General features: G+C 40.5%; 1 protein-coding gene across 1 annotated transcript in view; it reads right to left on the bottom strand.

Moving 5' to 3' along the window:
* Positions 1–5,271: 5,271 nt before the first annotated feature.
* Positions 5,272–16,967, bottom strand: part of cpxm2 (carboxypeptidase X (M14 family), member 2) — a 28,717-nt gene continuing 17,021 nt past the window's right edge. The window contains exons 6-14 of the mRNA XM_039789323.1: positions 16,011–16,161; positions 15,375–15,463; positions 12,217–12,340; positions 11,850–12,046; positions 10,835–11,014; positions 9,824–10,121; positions 9,344–9,483; positions 8,707–8,806; positions 5,272–6,128 (exon numbers count right to left, since the gene is read on the bottom strand). Coding sequence (XP_039645257.1) covers positions 5,872–6,128; positions 8,707–8,806; positions 9,344–9,483; positions 9,824–10,121; positions 10,835–11,014; positions 11,850–12,046; positions 12,217–12,340; positions 15,375–15,463; positions 16,011–16,161 — 1,536 coding nt within the window. The 3' untranslated portion in view covers positions 5,272–5,871. The remainder of the gene's footprint in view (positions 6,129–8,706; positions 8,807–9,343; positions 9,484–9,823; positions 10,122–10,834; positions 11,015–11,849; positions 12,047–12,216; positions 12,341–15,374; positions 15,464–16,010; positions 16,162–16,967) is intronic.

Below are 16,967 nucleotides of genomic sequence, written 5' to 3'. Positions count from 1 at the left end.
ACACACCGTGCAGTTATGAAATATGTGTGGCTGCTGCTCTCATTTGTCATACTGTACTTCCACCAGGAAGGTTAATTTGTTTGGTTTTTGCTGGTTTCTGCAGAGACTTCTAAATAAACAACATTTTATAATGAAATTAGATGGAAGTTGAAGTGGTTAGTTTATGGTGCAGATTAGGGCCCAGTACTTTTTGAGGGCACTGTACTGTTTGGTACACCAAATAATTCACTCAAATAAAATGGTGAACAGCTAATATTGTGCACTGAAAATTAAAAAGGGAGTGATTTTGGACACAGCCATTTTTCATAGACATTTTGACACACAATTAAAAGCCTAAATGAAGGCTTAATTTCCATAAGGTGTTCCAATTTCAGGTCCTGATATTGTGCATACTGGCTCAGTAATAAGCTTACTGGAACACCTAAATGGAACAGGGCCTTTATTAAGTGACAATAATTTATGATAAGAGTTATACCTGGGCTTTTTTTGTTTGTTTTTTGATAAGCCATGCCATAAAACGGGTATATTGGAGTTTAAAAATACCAAAACTGCTGAAGTCTAATTAAGTCTAATTAGAGGTGATAACTCGAAACACCTGAGTTTTCAGCAGAGGGCTAATCAGCTACAATGCAAAGAGCAAATACCTGTGTGTGTGCGCAAGGCTGTGGCTTAAGGCTGTTTTATGCTTTTGCGTCAACTCCACGCTAGGGCTTTGACTCCGAAGTTATTCAAATATAATTTGAATATTTAAAAAAATATTGATTTTCGAACAAATATTAGGCAGCCTTTAATATTCAAACCTGTTATGGGCATTATTTTTTGTAAATGTGTTTGCTTGTAAATGTTTTCAATTCAGAGGGGTCTGCGGGGGTACACCGTTGATTCGACGCAGAAGCATAAATCAGCCTTTAGGCTCAGTCGCCTGCTGATCGGAAGGTTGGTGGTTCGATCCCTGGCCCTGCAGTTCCATGTCGATGTGTCCTTGGCAAGACACTGAACCCGAAATTGCTCCCGATGCTGCGTCATCTGAGTGTAAATGTGTGTGAATGTTTATCTGATGAGCAGGTGGCACCTTATGGCAGCCTCGGCCACAGTGTATGAATGTGTGTGAATGGTGAATGGTTCTTTTACTATGTTAAAGCGCTTTGAGTAGTCGTTAAGACTAGAAAAGCGCTATATAAATACAGTCCATTTAGATTTACATTTACTTTAGTCAAGTATCGTGCACCATATATCAGCTGTGAGGGATCAAACAATATGATGGTGTTTCACCAAAGCATTTGCACTTGTAATTAATGAATATGCTATGAAGATAAGTCATAGTAATACCCGTTACCATACTTTTTGCCAACTAAGGCCCCGTTTACACGAAGGGAAGATGCAGATATTTTCCTGTGGTTTGGCCTCTCATTTACACGAAAACCCTGTTTTTATCACAGAAAACGATTATTTCTAAAAACTCCAGCCAAAGTGGAGATTTTGGAAAACTTTGTTTGCACGTTTGCATGTAAACTGAGACAAACGGAGGTTTAGGCAGCCGAGAGAGAGAAAGAGGACGTGATTGGTTGCTGTTGTTGCTATTGTCGGGATTCTGATTGGCTAACGTGGGCTTGAGCTTCTTGTTACACTGCCGCCTACAGATCTGGCGTGCTCTTGACTGCATTGACGGCACATATACACAGGTACATATAAACAAACACTTTTCTGAAAACGGAGAGGTTGAAATGTCCTTTTATGAAAATAGCCGGCCACTTGTAAACGTAGCATAAATGTTACCTAAAAAACCTCTCACGTAGCAGCTCTATCACATTTTACTAGCTTCTGTGTGCAGCAGCTGTGTGTGATGATTCTGCTGGTGGGTGGAGTTGGTTTGCTCATTTTCCTAAACCTGTAACATCTGTGCTGGGGCTGCTCCAGTTTAAAAGGACTGTCTCACGCTACAGTCACCTCTTTTCTAAGTTTTATTCACTCATACTTGTAAACACACTGCTGATCTGTGCCGCATTTGCACACCTTATGGTTTGGTTAACTATTACTATATTCCGTTATCCCATTTAGTTTTTTTGAGCAAGGTCGTAACAGCAAATAATCATGCTTTTGTCATTATGATTTGTTGTAGAGTTTCATCAAGCACTTGCAGATTCACGGAGCAAGCAAATATTGATCTTGAGACATTTAGCAATTGTGTCTTAAAATACTTTTTTTTTTGGAAATGTGATGATATTTAACACTGTCTGGCTTACTCTTTAAATGATCATTTCCTTAACTTGGTTCAATGATAAATGATAATTCTGGTTTATTCCGGGCTGGGTCTTAACCTTTTAGCCATGCTAGCAGTACGGCCCTGGGGATGTGTCGGCCTGCTGGATGGATGGTCCACCACCTTTGATCCAGACTGAAATAACTTAACTATTTGATGGATTGCCATGAAATTTTGTACTGACATTTTTAGTCCCTGGAGGATAAAGTCTAAGGACTTTGATGATCTTCTCGACTCTGCCTCTAGTGCCACCATGAGGTGGACGTTTGTTGTGCATGGACTGCCATGAAATGTTGTACTTTGTGAAATAGTGTTAAAGCGTAACTCTCGCCAAAATGCAACCTAGGGTCTTTTTGTGAATGTACACGAAAGCATTGACAACATTGTTTGTGTACCCAGAGTTTACTAAAAAGAAAGGTTTTGAACAACTCACCGTAGCTCTTGTTGTTTCCGGCCGCTACCACTTCGGCAGTCAAAACGAGTCGATATCCAAATGTGAATGAACAGACTCCATATGAGGCTTGTCAATGCTTTCGTTAAGGTGTAGAGCCCTTGGTGATACTTCGAGCAAAGTTTCATGTTGTATCAAGCCTTCTTAGTGTTTTAAAAATAGCAATTTTGAGGATAGCATAAAAGTGCCCCTAGCACTCCCATTCAAAAGTCCATTTGACCGAAAAACAAAAATACAGTAAATCTTAAAAGTGCCAATTCCGTCCTAAATATGCTTTTAAACGAAAGTTTGACTCGGGTACATTCACAAAAAGACCCTAGGTTGCATTTTGGCGAGAGTTATGCTTTAAGTGCATGGACTGCCATGAAATGGTTGTACTTTGTGAAATAGTGTTAAGTGCATGGACTGCCATGAAATGGTTGTACTTTGTGTTTAGTGCTAACTAGCGAGCAAAATCTAACACAGTATTATGTGTGTAAACTTTGTGATTACAAAAATAGCATAACTTTTCAACGACCATCCCTCTCTTTACTGATCTGGTTGCCGTCTTTGATGTCCATCAAGCCAACAGAGAGTCTAATCTGTTTCAGAGGCTCCGGAGCAGCGGTGGGGAGAGAGGTTAAGATCTGGTTTACCAACGCTGCATGGCAACTCACTCCTGTGATGTCCAGGCCGCCACTATTAACACTTCAAAGGCTGGACCGACTTCTGAAGAGGCATTGGCCTTTTAACTGCTGGCAAAGTCAGTTGGTGCCTGTGTCTTCCCACACAACTACATTATGACAGCTGCAAGCCACAGAGGCTACACTGCACAACCTGCACACTGAACCGCCCCTTCCCCCGTCCCATCACGATCCACACCCACCTTAACTCACAGGGATTGTCTGCTTGCCATATGGCAGAAGTCTGAACCTCAATTTGTCTTACTAAGTTTTTATTATTAATGCTGCCTCACCAGCAGTTCTCTCAAGTAAGTAGTAAATAGTATGGTAATGATGTCACAGATTTGCATGCCAACATGTGACATCATGTAGCTACTTTTTAAGTAGGCGTAAGCTGCTTTCCATAAAAATAATTGCCACCACTGCTCCTGGTTGTGTGTGTGTTGATGTAGCATAATACATGTTAGTTTGCCACAGTATTCCAGTCATTTTTAGGTTACACTTTACTTGAAGGTATCTACATAAGAGTGACATGACACTGTCATGAACGTGTCATAAACATTATAAACAAGTCATAAACGTGTATGACATAACGCTTCTTTTAGGAAGTGTCATTCGGTTTTTGTCATGACAAGTTGTGGTTAGGGTTAGGATTAGGGTTAGAGTTAGGGTTAGGGTTCATGTGTCATGACTGTGTAATGTCATGCTTATGTAGATACCTTCAAGTAAAGTGTTACCCATTTTTACAAACATTCAGCAGTTCTCTCATTGAGTCTCATAGCTTGCTATAGTTTGTCAGATCATACAGGACTGAAATGCATAGATGAAAGTTTGGGGTGGGCAAATTTAAAATCAAACCTTTGTAACAGCAGTTCCTCTGTTTCACATTCAAAGTCACTGACTATGGTATAGAGCTGCAAAAAGCTTTGCAATATATGTCCTGTACTCTCCAGTGCTCTGAGATGCTGACTCTCTGTTCAATAACCAAGGAAATAAGAGGTTGAGGTCTTTCTATAATTGCATGTTGGCGAGAGAGAAGGTAGGCTGGTGGTGTTGTCAGAATAAGCCAGTGATCTGTAAAAGCCCCAGCAGAGCTCTGGTAATTAGAGCCTTTCCACCTCGACACTCCGAAGATACGATCTCCCTATACTACAGGAATCAGATGCGAGGATGCTTAAAATTAACCACAGTGATTACAACTAAGTTATTGGAATTAAATAATGTTTATTTTACCATCAGGGAAGTTCAATCAAGCAGGAGTGAATGTAAATGCTGAGTTAATTTGAATATTATTCATACAACATTCTATTAAATCACTCCTGCAAATTTGAATTTATCAATTTATAACCTATCTTCAATTCCTTGTCCTTTCGATGTGAAATATAAAAATAAATATAAAACGTGTAGGAGAGAAAAGAAAAATGTGTTTATGAAAGAATTTATAGATTATATTTTTGGCTTCAGATCTGTAGATGTTTCCATACGTGTTGTTTAATTCACGTTTAATTAGCTTCTACTTTTATATTTTTTTCCATTTCAATTTGATATCTTTGTTTTTTTTGTACATTAGTTAACCATTGTGCACTGTTTAACAAATTTTCTAGATTGCCACATTAATTGGAATTGAAAGTGTACAAACTGAAAGCTGTTTTCTCTACAATTCATACCAAACTAAATAGCTCTTTCTGGGGGAACCTTTTGGAAATGATAAGAAAATTATGGAACCATAAAATAAAGCGCCATCATGAAATTATAAGGGAATTACAAACCCACATAAAAGTAACCCTTGAACCATTTTGAAGTGTGCACTGTATGAAAGGTGCTATACAAATGAAGCTTGATTGATGAGTGCTTACCATGAATAAAATCCACACACTTCCACATTGGCAATTACACAATTTCAATTTGTTCAAACATAGTTTAATAACTTGCCACAGGTAAAGTGTATAAAAAAAACTAATCAATGACACACAAAAAGGTCACTGAGTCAACATGTTTTTTTAAAGGACCGGAAATTGTGCAGATAATAAAGCTTTCGTAATGGTTTTCATAACAGTGTTATATAAGTTAATAAGTATGTACATAATGGCCATTCCTCACAGTGGTTAAAATGAATCACTTGGGCAGATTCCTCATCTGTAACATTTATTTCAATTTTCTTTATTTAAAAAAATAAGTTTTAATGTGATTATATTCTGTCAGTATTTATAGTTGATGGAATGATTGTCTTAATAATAACATAGTAAAAAAATAAATTGAAAAAGGCGTTATACGTTATATATTACTTAGCCTTTGACCGAATTAAATACAGTGAATACAAAGAAAGGTTGAGATGACAAGAGTGAACCAAACAAAACATCCCGTTTAAATTAATCCACATTTTCAATCTTCAAACACTAATTCCACTGACAGCACTCTGGAATCTGTTAGAGGTCCTTGGAGTTGACCCCAGTCTGATCAGAGAAGATGTTTGTTTTTAATTCTTCCTCATTCAGTCATTACGTTCCCATGCGTCTCTCTCTGGTCCTACGAGCTTGGAGCTGCCTGACGGGCAATCTGATGGGCTGCTTGTTGAATTTTTCCATTATTTCTTTGATTCGTGACAGGTTGGTGCGGCTGATGATGAAGTTGCAGGTGGTGGCGCCCATCTCGTAGCCCACCTCACACTTTTTACTGGTGAGGCTGTAGCCCTCAGCCCTGGCTGTTACTCTGTACTCTCCAGGGTTCAGCAAGCGCCAGTAATCGCCATCAGAAGCTGAAAACACACACAAAACCCTTTCACACATGCACTGAAACCCTGCACTTATCTAGACATTACTCGGAGGAGCTGTATGTGAGAACGCAAATGTCCTAAGTTGGACATTAAACTAACTTTACAGTGCCAGCTCCCTACTACAAAGTCCACATAATGTCTGATTGAGCCCATGTGTGAATAGAGCAGGTCATTGTCCAGAGAATTCTCAGCGAGAGAGAATGTTTGATGACATTTCTACCATGTGGCTGGTGCAAAACCAGAAGACAACAAACATCTGAGGGTAAAGAAGAGGGGTCCTTTACACAAAGATGACAACGGAAATGTCTAACTGGAGAGACAACGAGATTTGGGAATTTCTGTCAGTTAGTACCAACGCCAAAACTGTCAGATAAATTCAAAGAACGGCAAGATACTCCTGCACACTCTACCCAGTGCCAACCCTCGCCTAAACCAAAGAGAGAGGGTGCGTCTGAGACTGACAATCTCCTGTTGTGTGCTACCTGTTTGAAAGGGCAACTTCGGACAATGTCCAGATCTGATTCTCCAGACATTGTCCAGACGTTATATCAGAAAATGGCTTAAGACAAAAAAAAACAATAATTTTTGCATATACGCTTGCAGTGTCTGTTGTGCTGTTGGCACAACTATTCTCTCAGGTGAACCATTTTACTATGGATGTTGCATGCATTTAAGGGTCCTTATAAACATTGTATTAAAGTTAAATCACAACAAGCATAACATTTACAGTTACACATTATTTGTGCAAAAGCAGCAATATGCAAATCTTGTCCTAGAAAGCTGAATTTAAAGAGCCTGCTAAGCAGTTGCAAAAAGAAAGCCTAAAATAAAAGTTATAGAGAGTTCTTTGTGTTCCACTTTTGAGAAGACCATGTTCTATATTCCTATTCCGGTTTTTAAAAATAGCTCTGCTTTGTCATGTTGGATTTTCTTGGTCTCTCTCTACTTTATGTAACCTGGGTACACAAGCATTATAACAAGTATAAAATGTATTTTCAGGCTTGGGCACACTCACAGCAAAAGACAGTGTCGCTTCCTTCCAGTCATCCAAACACCCACCTGACACGTCTGAACAACCACTGAGACAAATGAAATATGAAGGCAGGTCTGTCTCTGCTGCTGATAACAGTCCATCTAGTCTTGCTTTGCCAGACCCTCCTTCACAGCGCTGCGGAGGAAGGTCTGGCTAGTCCACACAGCATTTCGGGATGGGAGAAAAACGTGCTCTGGTTTATTGGCATTTTTTTAAACCAATCACATTCGACGCTAAGCTCCGCACGGAGAGGCTGCAAAATAGCCTCGGGAAGGAACTTGTTTTGGTGAAACGTATACTTCAAAAGTTGTTTTAGTTGTGCGAGAGAAAACTCAGATTGGGCAGATAGTCTGCTAGATCTCTCAATTTACTGTGCAGAGATCTGAGGAGCAGTCAACCATAGTCTTCATAAATTGACCGGAGTTTAAAAAGGAAACGGACATCAGCAAAAAGACATGCATCCGGCGGAATTTCCTGCGGCACCGGAGCAATCCCGGAAGTGGAACGTTGTGGATATACTGTAGACTACAGTCCACCCAATTGCTACATGTGGACATCTGCCATCTCACATTCAGATGGCAAAAGATAATCTAATTGTTTCCTAGAATGCTTCAATATAAAATTCTAATAAGCCAATGAATACTCACAGGGGCGTAGCACAACATTCTAGGCCCTGTAGAAAGGCATTCTCTATGGGCCCCTCCCCGCATCCACAGCTATTCATTCTAGCATCTTTTTGGGCCCTCCTCACATGAGGGCCCTGGGTACTCCCATTTCCACCCCCAGTCTGACACCCCTGAATAATCAGTCTGGCAAGAACATCTTTCGGATATCAATGTGCCATCCAGGCTGTCTGTCCTGCCTTCTCAGTGAATACAGCTGATTCATCCAGACTAGAGCACAACTGCTTTGCTAACTTCTGTTTTTGAAGGTTCATACAGTTCCAATTTATATTCCAAGCAGCTGAAATGGTACAATTTTCAAAATAAATACCCTGAAATCTTTCCTGACTACAGTGAGAATAACAAGGTTTCTGAAAGGAAACAGTGGCTTATACTTTGTTCCAGGAATAATAAGGGCTAATGTCCTTTTGGACAGTCGATTTCACGCTCTAAGTACAAAACTACTTTTGGCTTTGAAGGCTGCATTTTTTAGGTATCAGCAGAGATTGCCTTGAGGACACACAATCAATAGTCAAATTCAGAGCAGGAGGCCTCAACGACACTGGCTATGACTGTAAATTGAGTCAGACTACAACCTGCTCCAGCTGCTTTTGTTTATGCTGCTTATTCCATGTTACACTGGAGAACTGACTTACGGAAATCGTCATTCTGTATGAATAATTTGAAGAGCAGTCACAGTCAAGTCAGTGCGCCCTGCTGCTTTGATTGCAAAATCTAAGCTTGCTCACATAAAATTACAGAGATGAAGCGATAAAATATCCACATGCTGCAAAACAGACAGCAGAAATTAACCATTAAATATTTTAAATCCTACATAAGAATCAGGTGAAATGTGATGTTGTACCTGTGCGAATATCATGGTTGATGCCCTCCACAGAGATGATGGCATTAGCTATTCCGCGCCCTTGTAGGTCCCTCACCACACCTTTAATCCCACGATGCACCTGCACATTAAAAGCATGCCCCAAGGCAACCATGTGTGAATCCAGCTCCAAGTTTACCCCATCAAAATCTACTTCATCATTTAATACAATGTATATTACATAACGTGATGCTATCATGTATAATGTATAAGCTTCAGAGTTAAACATGTTTTAATATATTTCCTCCTCATCCAGCTTCAATAATAAATAAAAGTTGTTTCCCAGCATGGGGCCTCTGAAGTCCACATCACTAGAGAGAATATAACGTCTTCTCAAAGTACCCATGAGAATGCAGCCTTATTTTGACACGACCTTTGCAACCATGGTCATTAAAATACTCTTGAGTATGTGTAGAGTATGTGATCAGCTTGTACAGTATTGATACAGCATTTTACACTGTACTTTAGTGAGGAGATCAACAGGAACAAATTGATATTCCATATTCCTAAAATAACTCAAATAATAAAAAGCATGTGTTTATTTGGCTCGCTTGCGTGCACATGGGTTTTCTTCCGTGTATGTACTGTATAAGTTGCGGGAGCTGCTTTGCCTCTGTACCTGCTCCATGAAGACAAGAAGTGACTCGCGATTGTTCTCCCACTCCTCAGGCAGTTCGCTCTCATGTGGGAATTTGTCACAACCCACATACATCGACAGCTCAAAGCAGTTGGTGTGCAAATAGCTGAAATCATTCATACCTGCCAAGAAAGAGAAACATATTTGTAGGACAGCATCAACTTAAGTCAGCATTTTGTCACGCTCGTGGAGAAGTTGTGGTGTTAATTAAGAGTGGAATGGGTTTGTATCACTTTCACTTTTGCCTTACATTGTTTGTTTGCCTTTGAATTCTTACATGATGCTTCAAGCTAAAACATAGACGCTTTAAAACAGCCAAAGGGGCTCAGTACTGAATATGCAGATGTGCTACTGTGTGCTAAACAAAGCTACAGCTGAAAGGATCAGAGCTGAGCAGAGAAATCCTGCATAACACAGTGTTAGGATCAGTGAGAAAACACCCGGGCAGCTATGGACACTAACTGCCAGCCGCGGTGTGCCAGGATGCTCCGTTGATGGTGCCATCCTCCTTGGCAAAATCTTCTGTGTGGCAGACCCTTCGGTTGGCAGTGGTCATTAGGCGGTGGGTGGACGCGTAGGAAAAGGCCAGCCAGCGGAAGACGTGGTCATCCGGGGTCGGGGTCTGCTCCCTGGCCACCCCTTGGGAGCGAGTTTTGTCGTACGGGAAAGTCACCACCAGCTCCCCTCCCTGGATGTTACTGCCCAGCACAAAGGGCATCTTCTCCATCCATGCTGTCAGAGCCCGTGTCTCCACAGCAACCTGCAGCGGGGACACAGGAGAGGGGAGGATAATGTAATTCCCAAAATCATCTTGGTGCTGTGATTGCTAAATTAACTCCTTCACGGTGAAAACAATTTCACTGCTCTCAAGACGGAGTGATAACTAATTTCACAAATTTTCTGTCTGAAAAGTCAACACATTTTCATCAAGAGGCAACAGGCCAGCTTGCATCCAATGGCTTCTGTTTGCATGTTACAATCAGGATATTGATTTAAAAAATGTGCCTTCTGTTTGGACTCATAATTAAACCAGCCATCCTAACTCTAAGCACTGGTGGGGCCAGTCAGTGAGGCGAGCGAGGTTAGTTTTCACAGCTCCGTAAGCACAGATGGGGATCCAAGCTCTGCAGCTGCAGCAGCTATTCTGGAGGCTATGTGTGACTCACTCGTGGCTCTCGGTAACGTCAAAACACTCGTGAGGATGAGCTTTTAATAGGTCGCTGGGTCTATTTTAGCTCACAGCCTCTTCCTCACAAATAGCGAATGCATCAGCTTCTCCCAAATTAGACATCACTGGTATGCCCACGAGCCTGTTTTACCCTTTTTACTGTGGGATTTCTTTGTTAAAGTGGAGGCCACACGTGGCATTTCTGTAAACCATAATCTGAAAAATGCATGTCTTTACCTGTAGGGATGATATAATATACACATTCAATAAGTTTAAAATACAATATAACAGTCAATCAGACTCACTGAAGCATTTTTGGACAGGTACCACTCTGGGACGGGCACATGGTGGTTGAACATTTTGCGAGGGATCCACTTCTTTGCCTCGGCATCCCACAGGATGGAGTTGAGATCGGGGAAGTTATGGTGAATATCTATTCCATCATTGCTCCATCGACCCAAAGACCACCCGCTGAGCTCTGAACCCTGCGCAAAATAAGAAGAAAAAGAAACAAAGTTTGAGGGAAATCCAGATAAAATGATAGTTACAACAGCAGTTCTATGATCCCAGATGGAGCCCTGTAACATGGCTCAGATGGCTTGATGGGAGGTGTGGAGTTAGGTTATCGTCACATTTTGCCTCCCTGCCATCAAAGCTCATCCAAAAAAAATGCTGCTTAACTGTGTAGAGATGCAGAGTGGGGCATTTATTCTAAGTCATAGTACTAACTTAGTGCGTAGTACTCTAGTGACCTTTTTACATTAGACAGAGTAACTTGATTTAATGTTAATCTCAACAATATAGCTCAATGGCTATAGCTTAATTAATCTTTGCATAAGCCATGGTAAAGTGTGCTTATTTGAGCTGAAAAACAAAAAAAACTGGCCTGTCCACTGCACTTGTATATGTCACATAGGGCTGAATAGTCTCTCATTTCTTTTGATGTACATGCACATTTTAGTACAAGCTAGCTTTTGTAAAACAAAGCATTAAGTACGTACTGTGCAGTGCATTCCCACATCGGGTCACCAAAATACATGATGTCAATGACTGTAAAGCAGCCAAGCCACAATATCTAGCAGCATGTGTTTCAGTGGTATTTTACAGCAGAACAGGCAGCCCATGTCCACTTATGTTCTCTTATATAAAGCATTCATGGTTCATCAAGGCATTTCCACCAGATTGTTCAAACCAATTTCCCTGCATGCACCACGCGCTCTCTTATCAGAGACTATCAAGACTTGACCACAAATACGGTGTCGTTTTCAGCAGAGGCCAGCGTGTGATATGAGGTCACTAATGGCCGCCTTGCAGACCTACCACTTCAAAGGCTTTCTCGTACCCATCGGGGTTGACAGATGGCAATAGATGGATTCTGGTCTCTTCCACCAGGTGACGTATCCGCTGGTTGCCGGACAGATACTCCAGACACATGAACTGCATCAGCAGGAGGAGCAGCTCTCGTCCCAGCACCTCGTTACCATGGGAACCTGCTGTGTAACGAAACTCTGGTTCACCTGGACAACATGTTCATACGAAGGGAGAGATGAGGGGGAGAAAGAGGAAGATTAAATATGCAATCACTGTAACTACATTTACACGACCCTCGCTCAGAGCAACGCAGTGTGATGTCTCTGATGTTATTATTGCGCATTAAATCACGTCCTGAAGCCTTAAATATACTCACCAACTTCATGCTCTCCTGGGTTGTCAGAAATCTCTATGGCATACAGCTTGAGGCCGCTGTGGCTCTTTCCTATGTTATAGATCCGGGTGATGTTAGGGCACATTTCATTGACCACCTTCATAAGCTGTGGAAGGTAAATAAATAAAGCATCAGCTCTTGATATATTATATAAAGTTTGTGTTTTTGTATTTAACTGTTGGACATTTAGGAATATTTCATGTTATAGAGAAACACTTGTTTTCAGGCGCTTTAAGAACATTTTACTGCTAATACTTTCAAACAAGTAGCCTACTTTTACTTATGAACAACCATGAATGTAGGACTTTTACCCAAAGGTCCTGAAAACTTGTTTCCTCAATGACCCTCTTAGTATGAATAATGGAGTCCTACACAAACACACAATTGTCTGCCAACGTTTTGGTTATTTTGATGAGAGATTTTGCTAGTAAGATGTCACATACTTCCATGCACCAATCAGGATTGAGTAACATTTGAATTAGAATCCTATGACAGCTTTTGGGTTGTTTGGTTACTGTCAATCAAACTTTTAACTTTGACTGTTGCTTATTTAGTAGTGAATATTATATTCTATAGATAAATAGATAAATATAAAAAATTTGAAGTCAAGTTTTCAAGTATTCAAAACTACTTTAAATGCTGGGTACTTGATGCCTCAAAATAGTACAAAATAATCTCCATGTTATTGGAAATTTCAAAAACAATATCACCAGACCTTATTTAATAACTCTAGACGGTGAAGGGGGGGGGCGCTGTGTGGAAAGGCAGTCAAGGTAATTATGAAGACAGGCTTGTGGAGGAGCTGATTAAAATAGCAACAACTATCATTTACCCATGTGGGCATGAGTGGAGACACAAAGAGGAAGTGCAGCAGGATAAAGACTAACAAGCTGTTAAGAAATCTGTGTTTACTCTCTATTCCAGCTGACCAGTCAGGAGTGATGTTTTTTTTTTATTAATTCTGGTGTATCTTGCCTTTTCCAACCAAATAAATCATTAAACAAACATTTGGTTTACAAGAAGAAGAACGCTATTTTTATATAGTTTTTTATAGCCCGGGTCCGAATTTTCCTGCAAAGGTAGACGGCGCTACAGAGCACACATTCTGATGGGTCACAGATTTCGGCATAACACCAGAAAAGCCTGTGTTAGCGAGTATGCAGGTAAAAGGTACCAGTAGATGTCTTTATGTAGGCCTAATTGTATTTTCATTTTCATTTTAGAAGTGGTGGCAATCACAAAAAAAAGAAATGAAATGGAGAACAACTAAAAGCTAAAAGGGGAAAGTGAAAGACAACGGGAAAAATCCGAGTCACACCTGGTCGAGCTTTCAACAGATGGACACAATTACGGGATCGTAAATGATTCAAAAACGTCTCTGAATTTCATTCATTAAAGGTGCCCTGCCACACGTATTTCATTACTTTGTGGTAATGTCTGAAGTTCTACCATGGAAAAAATGCCTTGGTTACCTTGTTTCAAGCCATTCTAGTGTGGTATAGAAAGCCTACAGGAAGACTCAGCTCGATTTCTGCCAGTTCTCATTAATATTCAACAAGCTAAGCTGTTTGAATCTGATTGGGTAACAGCTAGCCAATGAGAGCCTGGCTGTCAGAATCCTTTACCCAGCCCAACTGGGCGAGCTAATGAATAGTAATGAGCTCAGGCCAATATGATGTCAGACTGACCAGCTTTTGTAATTGGCCTGATTTTTCAGCTTATTTCTTTTCAGTGGCTAGAGCTGACAAAGGAGGTAGCAGTTCATTTTCACATTCAAAAACGGTTTTGTATGGCAGGGCACATTTAAATAACTTTAGATTGCGCGATGTGGTTGTACATCAGTAGCCAACATTAAATTACGTTCCCCTTCAATTTAGCACGGACGTTTTATTCCTTTTTGTCTGTGTTTGTGTTGGCCTACTATTTTCTTGTCCCCCTGTATTTGTGTAAAGCTTCCTTTAGGTTTCATGAAATGCGCTATCTTAATCAAAGTTATTATTACGTTGGTTGCTACAACAAACTCTTATTGCTTTGGCTTGTTTCACAGTGACAGTGATACCTATATAGCTCACGATACATCCAAAGTAAGCTAAGTTACCTTATGCAACACTTAAAAATGCAACGATGCATCTGTAACATGCTCTCTTATTTTATCTGTCTGAGCAAAATATTCATTGCAACTATATGACCTCCCCATAATGCTAACTCCTAGACATTTACGACAGCAAGTGTGGTAAAAACACTACCGCTTTTGTCCAAAGGGGCTGCATATAGCCACTTTAAACTAATGTTATCATTAAAGAGAAGCTTCTTGGCCCGGGATGTGCCAGGGTAATGGTAAGGTAATATATTATCTGCCTCTTCTTTCCACCTATTTTATTATATCTTTCAACTGTCCTCACTCTAACAATATCAGTATTCCCAAGGCTACGTTATTTGTACTTTATTTGAGAAGCCACAATGTGGCTATTTCCACTTTGAGGTTCTGGTACAGAACTATTTAAACTGCTGTTGATAAGGGCGAGATACGGGTTTACCTGAGTGTATGTAGAAAAGAAATGTCAAGGCTTTAGGAGCTGAGTTTTAAAAATAGTCCTTCCTTTCTTTGCAAAGGTCCATTGAGGATGGACACCCTGCGTGACACACATTACACAGAAAAATAGAAGAAAAAAAACAGTCACCAGGGGAACAAAAGCTTTACAATGAGCCATACGTTCAGAGCATTAATTGGAGTTCATTGTGGGTCATGACAGCAGTTTAGGACACCTGTAATCGAATGTTTGGCACAGAGGAGCTGCTACATTACAGACAACTGCGATTCACAGCACTTTTACCTTCACAACCACTCAGTCACAGTGTAATCCGTGACAAAAACAGCTGTCCTCCTTCTCGGTACAAACAGGCTACTGTTCATGACAACTATATGAATAAGTAATGACACAACCCAGGAGATGCTTAATGCATTTTCATGTGGCTGCCAGCGCTCACTTCATTTGTTACTGCACACTTTGTTCTCGCAAAGGACACAACTTGTCTGGTGTTGGCTCACAGTCACACAAGATGTTTTATTGCTCCATGCTCTGGCGTCTTTGAATAAGCAGGCGGCTGATGTCTGTTGTTTTCTGTTCACTGTGACTCACCTGCCTCATTTCTTTATAGCTGTGGTGTCTGAAGTCCAAGTCGTCTGTCGTTATGACTTCATTGCGTCGGTGGTAGTAATTATTTGGATCTGTGAGGAATCAGGAAAGATATAAAGGAGGTGGATGAGTTATTTTATTTGCAATGATACCAAAGGAAAGGAATGATCAGTCATGTCAGGTGGGTCCAGACTATGGGCACCTTTCATCCTTTCCTGCAGTCTAGGTCGAGTTCAGGCAACTTACAAATACCATATTTTCTCTCTGACCTCCAGTGGTATACAACCATGCAGAAAGTTTAGGTATTTTGTGCCAGGGTTTTGAGATATCTGCTGCCACCCCAACACAAAGGTTCAACATTTTTATTTAAGGTGTTTAAATGTGGGACCTTGCTGTGCAAAGCTTTCATTGGGAGAATTGTTTGTATTTTGGATACAGAGATGCTGTCCTTTCGACAACGGCATCAGATCCAAAAGTGTTTACTGTATTACTGTATAATTGGCTTTCTTAGAGCGTGAATGCTGTTTTTTGTAGTTCTGTGTGTCTGAACTAGTCCCCAATCCTGAATCAACCTGATATTTCTACACTCCAGCGGCAGGGACTATTCATGTGTCTGCTTTGTCCATACAAACCCGTCACCTGGCATAGGACAGCCAAGGATCTCCACTCTCATACAGATACTCCCGCTGGGAAACCATGAGCGAGGGTTGACTCGGATGTATCGGCCGATCACTGGCGCAGGAAAGATGTTCTGGACTGGGATCTCCTTTTCCCTGTTGCCAATGAAGATCTACTAAAGCAAACACATTCATCCAAATGGTGAAAAAAGGACAGCATTTTATTTATTTTTTTTGCAAAGTGAACCTTGGTTGATTTTAGATATTTTATTACATTCATTACTATAGTGTATTTGTCATGGACAAAGTCTTTTGATCAAGAATGTCATTGGCCCTGACAAGATGTTTAAATACAGTCTAAAAGACTAATAAAATTACAAACACACCATGTATAAAGAACTGAATATACAGCAGATGTTGAAGAAGCTTTTGGAAATGGAATAAATTCAGTGAGAACATGCACAGGACAATTAGTTTCTATGCTTTGGTCCACAAAACCCTAGAGCAAACATACATTTACACACCTGTAGAACGTTATTAATCCTTGATACCACCAGGAGTTTATTGTAAATTTTAACACCTGTAGAACGTGATTAAACCTTGATACCACCGGGAGTTTATTGTACATTTTAACACCCACCATTCTAAATCTTCTCTGCACCTTTTGGCATTTTGCAAGACAGTTTGGCATTTGGCATAAAAGGTGTGCGAGTGGGTGAGCGGGAAGCTTGTAGCTTGTCGACTAAATGAATGTAGGGGCATTATCTCCCACATCTATGACATCACCAGCCAAGGGAGTGTAGAGTTACACCAAAATGTTATTAGCTGGGACGTGAACTGCAGTGGGGAGCAGCGAGGATATCATTTTCCTCAAAAACATAATCTGATCTGCATGCTCATTGATAATAGGATTATTAATATTTGTTATACTTTTACAGGCCGAATGCATCAGTGATCAGTTGCTGCTTTAGTTTGTTGT

This window comes from Perca fluviatilis, chromosome 21, assembly GCF_010015445.1.
Source record: "Perca fluviatilis chromosome 21, GENO_Pfluv_1.0, whole genome shotgun sequence".
Lineage (NCBI taxonomy): Eukaryota > Metazoa > Chordata > Actinopteri > Perciformes > Percidae > Perca > Perca fluviatilis.
Note: the sequence above shows the minus strand (reverse complement) of the source record. Positions and strands in the feature narration are given on the sequence as shown.